At 44.7% G+C, this 19,773-nt stretch overlaps 1 protein-coding gene across 1 annotated transcript in view; it reads left to right on the forward strand.

The window, feature by feature from the left end:
* Positions 1–19,773, forward strand: part of CFAP43 (cilia and flagella associated protein 43) — a gene marked incomplete at both ends in the record, with an annotated part of 83,199 nt that overhangs the window by 53,463 nt on the left and 9,963 nt on the right. Inside the window, 12 exons of the mRNA XM_080912081.1 lie at positions 1,634–1,759; positions 3,451–3,555; positions 4,888–5,004; positions 6,693–6,923; positions 9,182–9,388; positions 10,965–11,054; positions 11,247–11,327; positions 12,136–12,261; positions 15,204–15,323; positions 17,355–17,462; positions 18,530–18,616; positions 19,259–19,347. Coding sequence (XP_080768207.1) covers positions 1,634–1,759; positions 3,451–3,555; positions 4,888–5,004; positions 6,693–6,923; positions 9,182–9,388; positions 10,965–11,054; positions 11,247–11,327; positions 12,136–12,261; positions 15,204–15,323; positions 17,355–17,462; positions 18,530–18,616; positions 19,259–19,347 — 1,487 coding nt within the window. The remainder of the gene's footprint in view (positions 1–1,633; positions 1,760–3,450; positions 3,556–4,887; positions 5,005–6,692; positions 6,924–9,181; positions 9,389–10,964; positions 11,055–11,246; positions 11,328–12,135; positions 12,262–15,203; positions 15,324–17,354; positions 17,463–18,529; positions 18,617–19,258; positions 19,348–19,773) is intronic.

The following is a 19,773-nucleotide window of genomic DNA, read 5'->3' on the forward strand; positions in this document are numbered from 1 at the left end:
TCCTTGTCTGATAGTCTTTTAACTGCTATGTCATTCACATTTATGAATGGTATAAAGGGCCTGAAATGATCTTGGATTTTCAAATACATAACCCGTTTCCCACAATGCTTTTCTAGCTTGAGCTCACATCCCTTTCTGCATGAGTCTGGAGTGCTTCTCCAAGTACAGAGCTGTTTCTGGGTTCCCTGTCCTGAGAACGGCCACTTGCTGGTCTTCCCCTGCGCCGGTACAAAGCTACTTAGTCATTACGGGTTCGTGAATGTTTTGATGTCTCGAGAGTAAATCTAACTTTACACTTCTCTTTTGAAACAAACATTCCATGGACATTTACTCCGCTGTTTGAATTTTAAAAGCCTTGGTTGCTTTTCTGTTGCTATGGTAAAATACCCTGAGGAAATCTACTTAAGGGAGGAGGGATCTATTTGGGCTCACAGTACGATGTGCGTGATGGAGGAGTCCAGAAGGAAGGTGCTTGAAGTCGCTGGTTCCATCACGTCTGCCACCAGGAAGATGAGAGCAATGAATGCTTGCTTAGTTTCTCTGTTATGTCCACAGTGAGAAGAATTCCTACTGATCCGGGGACTAGCTAGTTTACTCTCTCTGTGTCTCTGTCTCTGTCTCTGTCTCTCTGTTTCTCTCTCTCTCTCTCTCTCTCTCTCTCTCTCTCTCTCTCTCTCTCTCTCTCTCTCTCTCTCTCTCTCTTCCTTCCCTTCTTTCTTTCTTTTGGCTCAGAAACCCATGTGCTACTTCAGTGAGCTTCATCAGCTTGTCCAGGACCCAAGTCTAGAAGATGGTGGTACCCACTTTCACTAAGAATTGTTCCACTTCAAATAACCCTTAAGCGACATAATTTTTGTCGTTTCCAGAAACAAACAAACAAAAAAGCTATAGTAAATATTTAAGCCCAATCAGGGGTTTGTACCCAACATTTGACCTTTCAGTTCCCAGATCAAAGACACAAAACCTTTATATTTATGACAGGCCTTTAAAACACTGCAAACTGGGCAGGTGTCTACCTTCTAAGTTATTAATGTCTACTTTCCTATCAATAACCCTGAGTTATAACTTGCTATAGTCTTTATGGGCTGCTCTGATTTGGAGTGGCCAGGCTCATGGCTAATTCTCACAATCCATGATTGTGGCGTCTTCTCTTCTCTCCACTCTCTCTCTTCCCTTCACAGTCTCTCCTCAGACCGAAAGCCCAGGAACCAAACTCCCACATACCTCAATTCTGCCATAGGCTTTTGGCATCTTTATTCAACCAGTAGTTTTAAATTAAGGAGCAAGGTCACCTAGCATCACTTGGTATACATGAGGACTCTCTTGTCCTTGGGGGCAGCCAGACCTTGGAAGCCAGTATTTAGCTTTATAGCAACAGACCAACCCTCAACGCAAAAAATTCCTGACCTATTTTCCCAGAGACTTTCTGGGTGAATCCAGTCTGACACCGTGATAAGTTCTTGCTTTTGTCATTGGATAAATGAATTTCTAAGTATCAATCCTTAAGCTACAATGGCCACAAACAAGCCTATGATCAAGTTCCTTACTCCAGAGGGTGTTCAGAGAAATACAGCGCCGCTTTCATTGTTCAAGTCTTTGCCTGATGTCGTCCTTTCTTATTTCCAAAATTCAGATCGCAGCTATGATGGAGGAAAATGAAAAGCTGGACACGATCGCAAAACTAGATGAACAGGAATTTTGCCTGGATGCTGACGAGCTGGAAAGGCTTCACGATGAATGTGAGGAGGAGCTAGCAAAGGTACTCGAACGCCTCACTGAAGCCCCTAAGGATGGCATGAAAGACACATCAAAACAAACAAACAAACCCCCACAATGCTGTGAAAGGCTCTTCCCATGGTGCGTTCCCAAAGCTCTCATCTTAGGAAGAAACCCCAGCCCCGGCTTTAGTGCCCCTGAAGAGAATTACCCATAGCTGGCAGAATCAGCCCAGCTAGCTATTAGCAGATTTGGGGGTAGAATTTGAGTCCCTAGGAGGAGAAGTGGCACCCCCCAGTCAGGGGTCTCAGTGCTAAAGAGCCCAGGACTATAGTCAGCCCGCACCATGGGGTTCCACAGTAGAGAAAGACACAATGCCCAGTGGTGACCATCGGAACAATGTCCTAGGCACCGAATCTAAGGGAGCTGATGGAAGAGACTCAGCGGGGAGTTGGAGAGCTGAAAACCTGGAACTCAAGGGGGCTCTGGCAACTGGTGTGCCAAGGACAACCCTTGGTGAGCCCTGGACTCAATGGGTCAGAAGGAAAAGGAGAAACTAAATTGATCAGAAAACAAAACAAATTAAAGGGAATGTGAAAAAGTTATTCCGAGAGATGATACTTAGCCAGTTTTGGAAATAACCATGCCAATAAAGTGAAATGCAAGGAAGTTTCTGGAAAAGACCCTAAGGACTAAGGAGTGCTGTGGGTCACTTTGATACCATGCTTCTGGGCAGACTCTTAAATGGGGACACTTAATTGCTTATCTATTAAGGGATATCAGCAGACAAAGCCAACGAAGTAACACCGATGCTTATAAACTTATGAAAAGTAAACAATCTGCTTTCCCGGATAAATGTGTATTCTTTAGTGCAAACATAAATAATAGAGAAGTTAAGTAAAAATTTCTACCCACCGCCCACAAATTGGCCCTTCGACATGTGCTGACAAGAATGAGACTAGCATTGAATGTCTTCCTACATCACCTCAAAGTACAAATTTTAGTCTTCTTTGATGAAAAAGGAAGACTTGGGGCTGGAAAGGCTTAAAAACAAAACAAAACTGGGTGTAGCTGTCAGCTGTCCGTATCTGTAATCCTAGTGCTGGGGAGGCCGAGGCAGAACAAGTCTGAAACTCAATCAACCAGCAACCTAGCCTGCTTGGAGAGGCCAAGACAGTGACGGAGCACCTCAGAAAGCAAGGCACTCTGAGGAGTGACACTTGAGGTTTTCCTCTAGTGTGTGCAACCAGAGAGAGAGAGAGAGAGAGAGAGAGGAGAGAGAGAGAGAGAGAAAGAGGAGAGAGAGGAGAGAGAGAGAGAGAGAGAGAGAGAGAGAGAGAGAGAGAGAGAGAGAGAGAAGCGGGGCAGGAAGACATCTCTCTTGACTTGCCCCAGGTCTCTCTATACCGGCCACCCTGTGTCCCTTTCCCCTGGGAGGTGCAGTCTGCCCCTTTTGGTCATGGATGTGATCTGGCTGCCTTATTGGCATTTATATTTACACGGCAATCTTCAAGGCAGAGAATCTTAAGTCTTGACACAAGCCTTAGGGGGCATTTGCAAAATAGAGCTGTGTGACCCACAAGCTCTTCACAGTGTAGGGCAACTCAAAGTGAAGGGGAATCCTGTAAAATTTCTCCCACTACGTGAGCAGCCCTGGCTAATCAGGGGCCAACCACAGCATTATTTCCTTATGTGGTCATATTTTCATGTATTTTTCTTTTTTCTTTCTTCAAGATAAGGAAAGATGTGGAGATGCACAACTTAGCCAAAAGCTACTTAACTGAGCTCATCAAGGAGGAATGCTGGAACTCCATGGCTGTGAAGGGCCGTGCCCTAAAGGTAAGAGACACATAACCCGGGCACAGCATCCCAGCCGATGAAGATGTTCAGAGAAAGCTTGGTCATATAACTTTTTTTTGAAATAAAGAAAATCCACTCAGAACAAAACCTCCTACTCCCTCCACTGAAGTCCAACAGGTGTATGACCTTCCACCAGGTGTGTCCCCTTCCACCAGGTATGTGACCTTCCACCAGGTGTGTCCCCTTCCACCAGGTGTTCCCTTCCACCAGGTGTGTTTCATTCCACCAGGTGTGTCCCCTTCCACCAGGTGTGTTTCATTCCACCAGGTGTGTCCCCTTCCACCAGGTATGTGACCTTCCACCAGTTGTGTCCCCTTCCACCAGGTGTCCCCTTCCACCATGTGTGTGACCTTCTACAAGGTGTGTCCCCTTCCACCAGGTGTTCCCTTCCATCAGGTGTGTTCCATTCCACCAGTTGTGTCCCCTTCCACCAGGTGTCCCCTTCCACCATGTGTGTGACCTTCTACAAGGAGTGTCCCCTTCCTTTAGTTCATCCTTCCCTCTGCTCAGCCTCATGTACTTTGAAGCCAGTGTGTTTCCAGTTTGTTCTTAGCACACTTTGCTCTCTCCTCTGTGACACCCCTGCATCCTTCTCTCAGTGCCTTCCACCCCAAAAGGCTCTCACTTGTGTTCCACAGAGATAAGAGGAAGACAAAACACTGTTCACGTTTGTACCTCCACTTACCTTCCCGTGGTCTAAATCACGGTTCTTTTACCTCTTCATATAGGGTACGCGCAGGGCAATCAACCATCAAAGTTTATGCTTATGTCCTTCTATAGCTACTAATGGCACCCTTTCTCTCATTCAAATGTGCCTTTCCCTACCTTTCCCCATTTGGATGACAAAGTTCACACTCGCTGTACTTTATGTACTTGGGTGGTGGCGTGTAGAGGTGGGCGACGTAGAGTGGTCCATGTAGAGGTGGGCGACGCTTTGTTGTCAGGGCTGTCCTATGTACTGGTGGATGTTTTCACAACATCCTTGGCCTCTGTCTATTAACATCTCCACACTGCTGCAGTAGCAATAGAAAAGGTCTTTAGGCATTCTCAAAGTATCTTGGGGAAAAGAGAATGTGGGAACCGTTCTTGAGAATCATTGCTCTACAAAGAATCCTTTACAACAGCTTGCTGTTTCAGGCAACGGTCATGTGTTACATCACTTTATGTTAAAGGTTTCCAGTGTCAATTTCACTCACTGCATAATAACCTGGGTTAATTTTGATGAGAGGAAACGTGCCCCCCCACATGCTCTCCCAAATTGCCACAAGTATAGCAGAAAACTAACTTACTTCATGTTGATTTCCACCCGAGTGTTTTCATATACCCTATGTGGTTGACAACTTTCCCATGAAAGAGCGCACCGAAGAAGAGCTGAAGGAGTTGAATAAAGTTATTCAGCAAAAGAAGACTGAGATAGAGTGTCTTAAGGTACCACTTTAAACGTGTGTGTGTGTGTGTGTGTGTGTGTGTGTGTGTGTGTGTGTGTGTACACAATGTATGTTGTAATTTATTAAGGATCCCTATGCTAGCCAATTTTATGTCAACTTGACTCAAGCTAGAGTCATCAGAAAGAAAGTAAACTCAATTGAGAAAATGCTTTCATAAGACCCAGCTTTAAGGCATTTTTTTAAAAATTAGTGGTTGATAAGAAAAAGGCTCAGCTCATTGTGGGGGGTGCTATCTCTGGGCTGGTGGCCTAGAGTTCTATAAGAAGACAGACTGAGCAAGCCATGAAGAGCAAGCCAGTAAGCAGCACCCCTCCATGGCCTCTGCATCAGCTCCTGCCTCCAGGTTCCTGTACTGTATGAGTTCCTGTCTGACATCCTTCAGTGATGAACACTGATGTGGAAGTGTAAGCCAAATTAACCCTTTCCTCCCAAGTTGCTTTGCTCATGGTGCTTCACCACAGCAATAAAAATCCTAACTAGGACAGTACCCAACATGTGGATTTGTGCTGAGATAAAATTTAACACTGTTTGCATATAATGTACATTTATATTTCTGGCTAATTTATATACTGTATCTTCATGTGATGGTTTGTATTTGCTTAGCTCAGGGAGTGGCACTTTTAGGGGGTGTAGCCTTGTTGGAGTAGGTGCATCACTGTGGGTGTGGGCTTTAAGACCCTCACCCTAGCTGTCTAGAAGTCAGTCTTCCACTAGCAGCCTTCAGATAACGATGTAGAACTCTCAGCTCCTCCTGCACCATGCCTGCCTGGATGCTGCCATGTTCCTGCCTTGATGATAATGGAATGAACCTCTGAACCTGTTAGCCAGCTTCAATCAAATGTTTTATTTATAAGAGTTGCTTTGGTTGTGGTGTTTTTCACAGCAATAAAACCCTAACTAATATATATATATATATATATATATATATATATATATATATATATATATATATACATGCAAATAGGTAATATATATTATCCAAATTAAAATGTTATATATGTTGATTGGTCTTCAAGTATGAGACTATGCTTTTTAAAAAGGAAGCAGGGTGCTGTTCACATTCTGCTCAGAGGCTGTCTTGATCTACATATCCCTTCTCTGTCTTCTCCTACATTAGGGACCACGCTTTATGGTCATTGACCAAAAATCAAACTGAATCTCTGTTGATGGAATTTATAGTTTTCTTAAAGCAACCCAGACTATGATTTCTAAACAACAGCCTCTGTCAAAGCAGTAAACCGTGTCCCTTTGTCGTAACTTAATTTTGACCAGAACTTTGCACCCCCCCCCTTTTTATTTTTTCTGAAACATAAAATGAAGGCATACTTAAATTCCATTCTCTAATCCTGTGTGAACAAGTTCCCTGATAAAATACGAGGAGAAGATGTTTTTCCGTGCTTAGGTTAGAGAGATTGAGAATATTTACAAGCAGATATCACTCTGGCACACATGCATAAATAATGTGTACTAACAAGGTTTACAGTGAGTCAGTGTCTGAACTTTAATCTCCTCTGCATCCTTTTCAGCACCCACCACACCGAGCTGAATCACTGGCAAGATAATTTGACCTCTTAAAATGATTTGTGAAATGATTAAATCACCAGAAAATTGTCCTTTGTAGAATTCTAATTGCATAACCTCTCTGTCATTTTTCTCACTGTATTTAAGATCCGGAAGGAAATTGTAGAGGTCCAGTCTCCGGCCACTTTGGCTAAAAAGCATCATGAAGAGGAAGATGAGGAAGAAGAGGAGGAAGAAAAGACAGTACAAACTACCAACCTGCCTAATTACCTGCTTGGTAGTTTGAGCACTGATTTTGGGGCAGACATGTCTTTGTTGACAAACCAGTTGGAACTTCATTCCAGAGAGGAGAAAATCAACCAAATTGTATTGCTAAAAGTGAGTGAATTTCCCTTTTTATTTATAAAAACATCTATAACATTCCCCCCAAGGTGACTTTCAGAGGCTCACATTAAAGCCTAGCTGGGTATGGTGGTGCACACCTTTAATCCCAGCACTCAGGAGGCAGGGGCAGGCAGACCTCTGAGTTGAAGGCCAGCCTGGACTGCAGAGATGTACCATGACAGCCAGGGTCTGTTACATAGAGAAACTCTGCCTTGAAAAGAACCAACCAGCCAAAAAACAAACACCCTAGCAATAACCAAGTTATATCTCTATATGCCTTGGGAAATACATAAATGACTAGCATAGGTTTCTTGTAGACAGTTGGTGTGCAAAAGTTACTCTGACCCATTCAAACTGGGTTTGATGATACCCAGTTTTCTATCAAATAGTCTCCCTTATACAATAAACATTTGGGGTAGAACTTTAGTTAGCTCAAAGAAATGCTTGAACTAAAGATCTCCTCATTGGATAGCACTCAGGTTCTGTAAGGTCAAAAAGTGATTGCTTATCTGTTTAACTCAGAGAAATACAACACCCTCAAAATAAGGTGTGAGGTTCCCCCCCCCCCCGGGCCATAAAAATACCACTCCTTCATTTCTGCCAAACAAGTCCGTCTCAGGACACACTTGAAATGAAGAAGGCTCTTGAATATTTTTTTTAAATCAACAACTAAGATAGTAGGTGAAATTTCATTCGCTATCCCTGAGCTCGAAGGTCCTTCTGCCTTGTCTCAGTGCTTGCTTCCTGTAGGCTTAGATTTCTTCAAAACTTACTTTAATAAGGGTTCTTAAATGTTTTAACCTCCCTTCTAGCCTACCACCCACCAGAGGTAGTGGAAAGGAAAGGTTAATAGGGCAGGGGAGGGATATAAACCTGTTTACAAATAATTCTTTGGGGCAATTCCAATTTTTGTCATTAGGATATCAGCAGTTTAATTCACATGAGTCAGCAGCAGTAGCTTGATCCACTCACAGACACCATTAATGAACCAGCAAAGGCAGTTCAACCCAGAAGAAAAGGTGAGGCTCTGCCAATCAGCCTGAACCAGCCAGAAACTGCCAGAATGTCATGAGCAGTTCTTTGATGTGTCTCTCTCTCTATGAGGTCAAAACAAACAATGATCAGCAAAGAATGCAAGGCGAACCAATGCCACAACATCATCACTGTCTGTTGGGTTATATGAATACCCTTTCCAAACATCACATATCCTCTCAAGCATCTGCTCCAGCAAAACATCACGTGCCTTTTTTTTCCCCAGGCAGCTTCCAGAAAAACACCACCTGTCTGTTCTCAGCAAAACATACTCTCATAACACAGCTTCTAGGGGAAAAAAAAATCACATGACCCAACTGAGTCTCCAAAGAAACAAGAAATTTCCACTTCCCCTCCTTTCCTCTCCCTCCTCCTCCCCCTCCTCTAACCCTTGGCACTTCTGTTTATTTCCACAGAACTGTCTTGCCAGTCACCTTTGACCAGCCTCTGCCCCCCTTCTTTTGCCATGTTTCTATAAGGAAGCCATTTGAGCCCAAAAATACCTTCTGTTGCTAGGTGTTAAATCATTTACAGACTACTTTAATGGTTTCTTCTTTGATGGGAGAAACTGATAGACTGAACCATGGTTATGACATAAACAAGAGTTTGAATCAGAGAAGCCACTTTTAAGTTGAACCTTTAGCCCTTGAGTTGAGTTGGGGCGATCCACTTGACCCCTCTGCCACCATAGCTATTGGCTGACCTATCTGGTTAACTCCAGTTTCGCTCTCTACTTGAGAATGACCTAACTCTATAAAGAAGCAGAAGGACCCAGTGGTCCTTCTCTGTAAGGCTCTTCCTTCCACATCTCTTCCATCAAGTTTCCAAGGAAGAAGTGCTGAGCCTCGTACATTGCTTTATAAATATTTTATGGTAGACTTTTAAGGACATGCGGAAAAAGTAGAGAGAATTGTCCAGTGAAATTCCAAGTACCCATCAGTACTTGCCAGCATATTGAATTACATCTCACAGTTAGGAAGGAGATCGTTACGGTGTAAATCTTGCTGCTGTAATTCAAACCCGACTACAAACCACCGCAGTTTTTTTTTAAACCTAAAAATGATACGCTGTAAATATCAGTGTGGGAAGATGAGTTTGACCTTCCTAAATGATAATTTCTGGATTGATCTTAGAGGTGTATATGTACTTATGTTATCAAAAAAAAAAAAAAAAAAAGACGTAAGATACGATGCGATTTCAATAACCTATTGCTGTTTCAGGATATCATTTACAATATTAAAAAGACTTTCAATGGTGAATTTGATGCTGCCTATAAGCAAAAAGAGATTGAAATTGCACGAGTAAAAGAAAAGAATGTCAGAATTGCAGAAATCATCTCAGACCTGGAATTGGACGAAACAGTCTGGCAACCAGTATTTGAAGACAGCGAGAAGCCAGAAAGAGCCCTTGTTGTGGAAGATGATGAGGTAGAGATTTCCCATCTTATCCCTTTCTACCTTATCCCTCGGGAGATCTCGACAGCTCCAGCTTGCCCATCCCCTTGTCTGTCTGTTGTATTGGAAGCAGCTGATTCAGGCAACACTAGGTTTCAGGTAACAAACAGAAGGGGCACAGCCTTAAGTATAGGGAGGTTTCTTTTATGAACACCACGGATCAAGGGAAGATTTAAGCGCCACACCTTGAGGGAGCAGGACCCCAAGGCTGGGCCATTGTGGGGTGTTCAGAGGACTATCTGCAGCGTTAGTTTGTGTGTCCTCGCAGTTTAACCTCTGGTGGAAATTTCTATTTTGCATCTCTTCTACTAAAGACACTCCCTTAGTTCCAACTCTAGGTCTGCCCAAGAAGCCCCTTTGGCCAAATAGGTACTAAAAGTAGAAGCCCAACAGAATAATGGAAAACCAGCAGTCCTCTAGGTCATCTGGCATACAATAGGACCCAGGGAAAAGGGATGGTTCTATAGTCATCCATGTGTCCCACGGAAGTAATAGAAGATAAAAGGCCGAGGTGCTTAGAAGGAACCGTACGTCATCTTTTTAAAGTTAAAAACACAAAGAAAATACACAAAGGAAAAAACTCTGGTTGTGTGAAATCAACTGATTTGGGGAGGGAGCTAAAGATGACCATGTCTAGAAGTGACAATGGTAAATTATATGAGATGCCAGGCAGCCCAAGTGTCCCAGAAAGACTGGGGGGAGGGGGGGGCATCAGTGATTATACAAGCTTGATCTCCACTTCACAACTAGAGAGGATGAAGTGCAGAGAGTGACCCACCTTGGGCATGGCCTCTCAGCCTGTGAATAAGAACTGGGACCCAAGTGCTGTCCCTTGTCCTGCTTCTGAGGGCAATAGCTTCCCCTGGGCACTCTGCTGTTGATCGACACATTTCTTCTTACCTTCAGCTGTGGGTCCTGAGCCCTGGAGCAAAGTGACAAGTGAGACCTCACTCTGCCACTTTCTGTGGTCCCTGTCATGGAAGACACTCTTGCCACGCTAGTGAAACTCCAGATCTGCTTGGCTTTATCTCAAAACCATTCCACACTCCAGACAGCGGTTGCTTTATGAAATCTACAAAGCCCCTACCCTTCCTGGCCCCTGCGCAAGATACTCAACGCCCCCACTGGGAATAAAGCCCACAGACCTTTCTGGACTTTAACTCTCACTTCCTTCTTGTCTAGGGGTTTTCCATTATGACCACACATTCTGGTTCATGGTTCCTTGAACACCCCAGGGTCTTAACTCTAATAAGACCTTCGTTTTTTGTTTTTTTTTTTTTTTCTTTAGGTATGTTAGAAGATACTTCTTTGAATTTCATACCATTTTGTCTTAGAGGAGACAGTACTCGGAAGTCAATAGATCTGAGAGGGACCATTCTTCCAGCTCTCTCATTGTAGACATTATCTTCATACCACAATAAGTAACTAGCTGCAAAATCTGGAAAGTTCCCTTTAATCCCTTTAATACCATTTAACTTTTCTCCAGAGTATATGGAAGGAACTTTTGGTTTGATTTTAAAGAAACTCAGCAGGAAACTTTCTCTTTCAGATTACATTTGAAAAATACATTGCTCCGTGGCAAAAATCCAAAACAGAATTGATCTCACCCCTTGAAATGGAGCAACTGCAGCAAGCACAGGTTCGTGGTTTTGCTGAAATTCCTAACACCTTTCCCTCGTATAAACATACCGTGCATCTGCCTCCATCCGAGGTCACTGGGCTCTCAGCTGCTGTTCTGTTCTCTCCCCAGGTCTCATTCTAATAGCAGGCAGCTGTCTGGCAGGCGAGCTCTCTGCTTCAAACACCTTCTCTGACCCCCATTCTTTTCCAGATCTCCGACGCGAGACACAGAGGTCTGATGGATATGATGGGGGGAGTTCTGGAAGTCAAGAAGGAAGACATCCTAAGGATGGTGAGAGGTTTTGCCTATCTTTGTGGGAGACGGAATGGGACAGAAAGGGCTTCTTAAGTCCCTTGTTCTCTGTGGAACTCAGTTTTAGAAATTCCACAGCCCCAATATTCAGTAACCTAGAAAGATACAACAGCGGGTCAACGAGACACTTGCCTTTTGTTATCACATACACTCATTATCACGGGGGGGGGGGGGAGGAGGGGAGAAGAGAATGAGAAGGAAGAAGAGGAGGAGGAAAAGGAGAAAAAGGAAGAGGAGGAGGGTGAAGAGGAGGAGGAGGGTGAAGAGGAGGAGGAGGGTGAAAAGGAGGAAGAGGAGGAAAAAGAAAAAGGAGGAGGGTGAGGAGAAAGAGGAGGAGGAAGAGGGTGAGGAGGAGGAGGAGGGTGAGGGGGAGGAGGAAGAGGAGGGAAAAGGAAGAGGAGAAAAGGGTGAGGAGGAGGAAGAGGAGGAAGAAGAGGAGAAAAAGAAGGAGGAGGAGGAGAAAAAGGAGAAAATAAGATAATGAAAGAGGAGATTAGCACAAACCAGCAGACAGTGATCTCGCTTCACCTACAATTGTTCGGATGTGACATTTTCAGGTCTCCCTGAAGTTCTAGCTGAGGAGATACCAACATTTCGGAGTCCAGGCGACCCTGACACTTCCATCACCCTCTCAGTGTCACGGGGACCCAGTTGTAAGGTTTCCCACAGCCTTCCACCAGAGCTTCTGTTACTCCTGCACAGCTCCGTGTCACTGCCGTCTGAGCTGGGAAGTGTTCCTGTGCCGCAACATCGGTGTGGCTTCCATGTCCTTTCCTTGTATCTCCAGGAGATCCCTCAGCCCGCGTTCATGGCAAAGCCGGACGCTCTGTGGAGTGAAGAGGAAAGGAAGCAATTCAAGGAGTACGAGAAGAAAGTCAAGGAGCTGAACGAAGAGAGAGACAAGTACAGAAAGGTGGATGGACAGAAATGTTAATATAACTTCTCTAGATTCTCTAGGTCTTTTTTTATTTTTTTCTAATGCCCTCTCATGGCTTAGGGATAGGGATTTGACTTAAATTCTTTTGAGAACTTAGAGAGGTCCGGGAGAGATAAAGTTGAAAGACTGGGGACATTTTATTTTAAAAAGAAATACATAACAGGTTTTTTAAAGTGCTTATTAATGTTAACACTTTCTGAGTTGTTGCCGTTCATTTGATCCCTGGCTCTTTCTTCAGATGTTTAAGGAGTACCTATCACAGCACCCGCAAGACATCGCTAGGTCTTGCAATCTCTAGGCTCCAGCCGTCTGCATTCAAGCAGTGCTTCTGGTTAATTCGGTCTCAATCCCAGGGAAAGGATTTGGGAGATGGAGGGACATACAGTCAACACGACACACAGTTCAGTTCTTACTTGAGGTTTTTGTAATATAGTTCCATTTTTATGTTCTTCCAGCTCAAAGAAGCCGCATGCCCACGTTAAAATATCTTATACGCGTAGGTGAGAGCTATGGCAGCGCAAAGCCACAATGCCAACGCCTGTAAGGCAGAGGCAGGGACACCAGTAAGCGTCTGGGAAATGTGGGCTGCACGCCCCTCTTTTTAAAAAAGTTTATGATTATATAATAGGGTGAATTATATTTATTCTTTTGTGATGGAAATGGAATGAGACCAACACTCAAGACAAGATAGTTCACCTGACATCTTCCTCACAGCATTATCTTTCCAGCAACTTCTCTGAATCTACAGTTAACTTGCTCATATTTTTTGATTCACTTGTGTCTTCAAGTTTAAAAGCCAAAACAAGCTAAAGAGCCCAAATAAATGCCGGGAGAGTGAAGGAGAAAGTTCCAGGTAGTTTCTGTCAACTTGACACAAACGGAAGCCAGGGGGGGAACCGGTCTGTTCCCATCAGAATGGCCGGTCACCAGGTCTACAGGACATTTTCTTGATGTCGATTAGTGTGGGGCTAGTGCCACCCTCGAGCCGGTGGTCCTGGGTAGTATCGGGTAGCAGCATGTGAGCCTGAAGACAAGCAGCTGCCTCCGTGGTCCCGCCTTGGTCCTGCCTGATTTCCCTCAGTGACGGACAGTGATCTGGACATGTACGCTAATGTTCTCCCCCCAAGCTGCTTTTGATCCCAGAGTCTATCACAGCAATAGAAAGCAAACTAGTGCAAGCAGTGGCCGCGAAGCCGTGTTCACCCCGTGTTTTAACGTTAATAATAATAATAATAATGGTTCCTACTTTCAGCCTCACTTTCCTGAGCGTCTGCCCCTGGTATCCTCCGGGGGAAACCCCGGGCTTGATTCTATCAGTATTTGTCCTGGTTTGGTTTCGATCATTGTGATAAAATGCCACGACCAACAGCGACTCGGGGAAGGAAGGAGGTATTTCACCTAACAGCTTGCGGTCCGTCCTGAAGGGAAGGAACCCGGAAGCAGAAGCTGACGCAGAGGCCATGAAAGGACACTGAGTACCAACTTGCTCTCTCCTTGGCTTTTTCAGCTTGCCTTCTACACAACCCAGGATCACTTGCCGGAGGGGCCCTCCCACATCAGGCAGTAATCAAGGCACCCCCACCGCTTGTCTCCAGCCAGTCCCTCCAGGCATCCCTGTCCCCCAGGACTCTAGCTTGTGTCAACCAGTGGGTGTTCTGCCTTCCCAGCACCTGCTCTCACACGGTGAACAAAGCAAACAGAGCAAAAACACAAAGCGCAAGTTTTACCCTCTGTGGTTACTTTTTATCCTCAGTTGGACTCTTTTGTTTGTGTTTTTAAGCTTTTCCCTGTTGGTTTTTGGTTTTGCTCAGCCTAGTGCTCCCACAAAGAATCTCTTCCCAGATAATCTTGTTTTCATTTCACACTCCCGTCTTTGTCCCAAACGCTGGACACTGAACTCCACTTTTTCGGTAATCCAAAATCAAGTTCACCGGGCTGGAGGGAAGGCTCCACGGTTAAGAGTGCTTAGTGCTCAGTCATGAGGGTGGGAGAGTTCGAATCCCAGCCACCCGTGTCAGGCTAGCCACAACGCTTGTAACTAGCTCTGAGGGATCTAACACTCTTCTCCGGCCTCCACGTGCACCTGCCCACACATGTATATTCACACACACACACACACACACACACACACACGTACATAAAAAATTAATTAAATATCAGAACAAAATAAGTAACATAAAAATTCCAAGATATTCAAAAATAATGGGAGGGGAAGCAACATTTTTTTTTTCAGGGCTAAATTGTGTGTCTGTAAATCACTATCTGTAGTCAGAACTTTCTGGGAAGATTTCCTGCAGCTTGATTGATTAGGCCTGCTTGATGAATGATCGTTAACATGGTCTTCCATCAATGTAGTTCTAAAAGCAAACATCCAGGCTGAGGGAGGGCTCAGCGAACTGCCGGGTGCTTGTTGTACCAGTCTGAGGACCTGAGCTCGAATTCTTAGATCTCACTTGGAAAAAACCAGGCATGGCTGTGCAGGCCTGTAACCCCAGGGATGGGGCACAGAGGTGGGGAGACAGGTGGAGGCTCACTGGCCAGCCAGCCTGGCCTTAGATGAAGAGTTTCAAGGTTAGTGGTCTCCAGAGAATAAAACAGAGAGATGAAGGAGAACACGAAACACCTTCTTCTGGCATTCTCAGCTGTGTGTACACACCCATGTGCACACACACACACACACAGAGAGAGAGAGAGAGAGAGAGAGAAAGAGGAGAGGCAGAGAGTGAGTGAGAGACAAAGAGACAGAAACAGGAAGACAGACAGGAGGGAATAAAATGAAGCGTGAAATAAATTCCAAGCACACAGTATTTTAGGTGGGTCCCGGTAGTACTCCCAGCCTTTCCCCTGCTTTTTCCTTGCAGCAAAACACAAACCCCAGTTGTGATAAGCATTTACTTAGCCTATCCCCTCCCATTTAGTCTTTAGAGGCTGAACTGAAGAAACTTCAAAATTCTATTCAAGAGAACACACAGAACTTTGATGAGCATCTGAAGAGACTCTTTGAAAGGAGAGTGAAGGCAGAGATGGTCATCAACCAGGTAAACGAAGGCTGAAGCTTCCGTTTCTGTATCTTGTCCATTTAATTAGCCTGCAGGACATCGATCCACCCTAGGAAGCTGAGCAGCGCCTCACCTGGTGCGGAGGCTTTGCATGCCCAGAGGGTCGGTCCTGCCCCACCCCCACGCCCACCCCCACCCCAGACTGGCGCTGCTCCACTTACTCTCTCCTACTGACTTCTCCAGCATCCTGATAAGTGGCTGCTTTAGGGAAAGAGAGGAACTTCTGAGAGGTTCTGACAGAGGTGGGTATGAAGTAGCCGTGGGGAGGATTTTCTTTCGGAATGGCAGAAGGTCCCAAACTTGACTGTGGCCGCGGCTACATAGCTGTGCGCACGTGCCAGAGGGGCAGAATGCATGGTATATGGGAAATGCTTCAATAAAGCTACTATGTTGTTGTTTTTTAAGACATGCTTAGACTATCTTCTGGTACAGATAATGCACCAGGGGATCAGACTGCTAGGTCATGTCCACAGGACACTACAGCTACTGTCCCTTCTCCTCTAAGGGACAACGTTTAAGAATCAGAAATAAAGGGTCGGGACAGAACGCTTGCTTTCATGTGCACAGCTCCAGCACCGCTGATCACAATAACAATATTAATTGATGAGTATTGCTGCAATCTGTTGAAACTCATCAAGTTCTTCCAGATTTATAGGTTGGCTACATTTTAAGAAGGAAATGCCAGTTGCTCACTGTCTTTGTTTCCTTGTCTGTTGCTGCAATAAAAATAATCCGACAAAAGCATCTTAAGGGAGAGCAAGCTTACTGCATCTCGACTTTAAGTTTTGCACTGTCGTACGGGGAAGTCCAGTCATCAGCGCTGATCTTGTGATGTGTGGTCAGGACAATGGATGTATGTGCACTGCCCCATGCCTCTTCCTACTTTTATATGGTCCGTGGTCCCCTGCCCAGGAAGTGATCCTGACCACAGTCAAGATGGGTCTTTCCCGATACCTTAATCCAGATACTTCTCCACACCGTGCCCAGAGGCCCCTCTTCCTGCGATCCCAGAGTCTTTAACAGTCAACGGCAACCACCTGCCACCTTCAGATACCGACAACAGGGGCCTTGCCCCCAAATAGATAAACTTTCTGGTATCGATTCTGACTCTCCTGTACAAACTCTACTCCTGACAACAAAACTATACACAGGCACTCTATATATCTTCTCTATACAATATTTCAATTAGTTATATTTTAAAAATGAGAACAGACAACAACCATTTTGCAAGCCTGGGTAGATTTTCTGGGCTTGTGCTTTGAGCATTCAGAGCTACAAACATCGCCCAAAGATAATACAATGTCGTGTATGCCCTGACCAGAGGACACGGAGGCACCCACAGTTTTGCCAAAAGGGTCCAACCAAGGTCTGACTTGGCTTCTGGATCCAGAGGCCAGTTTACAAGGACTCAAACAGACTTGGGATCCTTACAAACTGCAGGACAGGTAAGCAGCTGGGAGACACGAAACCTGTCTACAGACCGCTGGTTGCTGCCAATGAATTATGAAAGGGAGAAGGGGCCTAAGAAGACACAAGGATGTGACAAAATATTGCTAATGACAAGCAATGCCACCACGCCAGGGGCTCACACCAAGAATGACAGAAACGAGAGAGCTGGTTATTGTTGAAGTCAAAACTCTGGTCACTACTGGGGCTGAGCCTCTGATGACAACCGAATTCTGTGCTGTCAAAACTGATTGTTTTTTAACTGAGTGGTGATGACAAGTACATTGGGCTGCATAGTACCTCATTAAATAGTCCACGTGCGTTAAATATTCCTCTGTGTGTGTGTGTGTGTGTGTGTGTGTGTGTGTGTGTGTGTGTGTGTGAAAGGAGACACGAGGTAAAATAACCAAACACTGTTGTAAAAGTCCCCCATTCAACTTTCCTATAAGGCATCCTTGTCCCATGAGGTCATTTGATGAGGGTCAAGTCTGTGCCCACCCGCAGGAAGCTCTCTCTCTCAGCTAGGGATGCTGAACTTCAGAGCACCTCCTCCTGTCTCCACAGGAAGAACTGAAAATAAACAACATTGTGTTTTCTTTGCTGCTGGACGAAGAACTCAGCTCCCGGGAACAGTTCCTGAACAACTACCTTGTGAAGAAGCAGGAGGAGAAAGTGAGTCCTGAGCTCTCCGTCACCTCCCCCCACCTTTAGACACAGATCCCTCTCGGGGAGCCTTATCTGATAAAAGTCCTCAACTCTACTCTAATCAAGTAATCTTAGGAAACAAGAGGGTTGCTACAAAGAAAGGCAGGTAGGGACCTTTACAATAGTATTTGGCTTGTTCATAGTTTTCCTTTGTCTGTTTCTCTTCAGCCATGCTCAGAGCCAGCCTGGTCTACAGAGTGAGTTCCAGGATAGCCAGAGCTAAACAGAGGAACATCCCCTTTCCCAGTTAAAATCCAGAGTTTAGCCATAAACTGGCTGTAGACCTTCATCAAGACCTGTAGTCTTTGAAGCTGTTCACTGGACATTTCTCTGGACCACACTGTTATTCCCAGGTGTCACTGAACATAGAAATGACAAACTTAGAATGAAATGTTCATATTCATAATCACAATATCAATGTGAATAGATAAGATCTATTAAAGAGATAATGAGGATCAATGCTAATTATCAATACATGTTTCAACGGGTGTCAACCTATGTCGACCGTGTTAATTAAGCACATTACCAAACATGCACTGCATCATAACGACATATGTACTTTCTTTAAGAGTCTGTTAATATGGCCTGGTGTGGTGGTGCACACCTTTAATCCCAGCACTCAGAAGGCAGTCAGGAAGATCTCTGAGTTAGAGGCCAGCCTAAGCTACATGGTGAATTCCAGCACAGCCAGGACTACATAGGAGATGACCCTGTCTCAAAAAAAAAAAAAAAAAAAAATAGAAGAAAAAGTCTGTTTATAATATATGCCAAGAGCTTTTTCCAGGCATGGTAGGACATGCCTGTAATCCAGCACTATTGGGGGACCACAGGCTAAAGGCCAGCCTGAGCTAATTACAAGACCGTATCTGAAATATACAATCCCGCAGAATATTAGACATTGTTAACAGAGGAGGAGGCCATTCCAAAGACAGCGGATGTATCCTATGAGGTTTCTTCCTATTCTGAGAATCACACGTAGCTTTGTCTGACTTGAGATCTCTCCATTTCCAATGAACTGTCTGCCATTACCGTAGACCAAGACTTCAGAAGCCATCCAGAAAGCAAGAGAGGATCTGGACGTGTTCAAGGAGAACCATGACATCTTAGTGGCAGAAGACAAAGTGAGTCACAGGCACATCTACTTGGCAGTGCAGAGTTGTTGCTCTTGGGATTCCAGGGGGAGGCTGACCAGGGCGTAAGTTAGTTTCCTCGTGGGTTACTCTCCTGTTCCCTCCCGTTGCAGATGAATTTCATTCTGGGTTAGAAGGAATTTTTGTTAAGCTTCTTCTTAAAGGGAAAAAGAATGTTAGGGAGGTCATCAAGTTTAGGGTCTTCGAACTTGGGGTTGTGGATTCTGTGAGGCCCCCATAAAATCAGCTTAGTAGCCAGCCCGCACTTTGTAACAGAAGCAGTAGCCAGAATAACACAAAGACAATGGGACAAAATGAGGTGGGAAGGAAGAGGACAGAGTGAGCTGGACATAACATGCGCATTTCCTGAGTAAATATTATTTGGACACACGTCTAGATGACTTTTTAAAAAATTATTATATAACGTAGCACTTCTGATATACTGGCAAGCTCCCTAGGAACACATCTTTGAGGAAGTCTTTGCATCTCCGATAACTTTGTTCTCCAGTAACTGGACAGACAGTCCAGGTCTCAAAGCCACAGTGGTACCGAGTGTGTTTTAGAAATTGCATAAATCATTTGAGAAATGGCTGTGTGTTTCTGCAATCCTGGAGGTGGTGTGTTTATCCTTAGATCCTGGATCGCAGCTTCAAAAAGGAGTTTTCTGACATCTCTGGCCACTATGTGGACGTCCTCTACAAACTTTTTAAACGCCGGCCAAGGTCTGTTTCTCTAATGCTATTAAATTTGGGGGGTGGGGAGGTGCAGAGATCCGGGTCTTTTTTAAAACAACCGTAAGGGCCAGAGAGATGGCTCGGCAGGGCCAAGCCTGGCACCTGAGCGATATCCTCAGAACCACATGGTAGAAGGAGAAAACCAACTGCCACCAGTTGCCCTCCGACCTTCACTGTGAGCCACAACACAGAGACATGTGTGCACATGCACAAAAAAAAATGAAACAATTAGCAAGCAAATGTTAGAAAGCAGAACAGTTGTAAGTTTTTACCTTTTCCCGATCAGATAAACAACCAGCCAGGCATCCTGAAGTGAAGGCATCTTGTGCTAGAGGATGAAGTGTAATGATTTCCTCCACTCTTTACAAAGAGTGAAGCGTCTGTGTCCTCACTTCACACATGAAAAGTCTTAAC

This window comes from Micromys minutus (assembly GCF_963924665.1).
Source record: "Micromys minutus genome assembly, chromosome: 2".
In the NCBI taxonomy this organism is placed as follows: domain Eukaryota; kingdom Metazoa; phylum Chordata; class Mammalia; order Rodentia; family Muridae; genus Micromys; species Micromys minutus.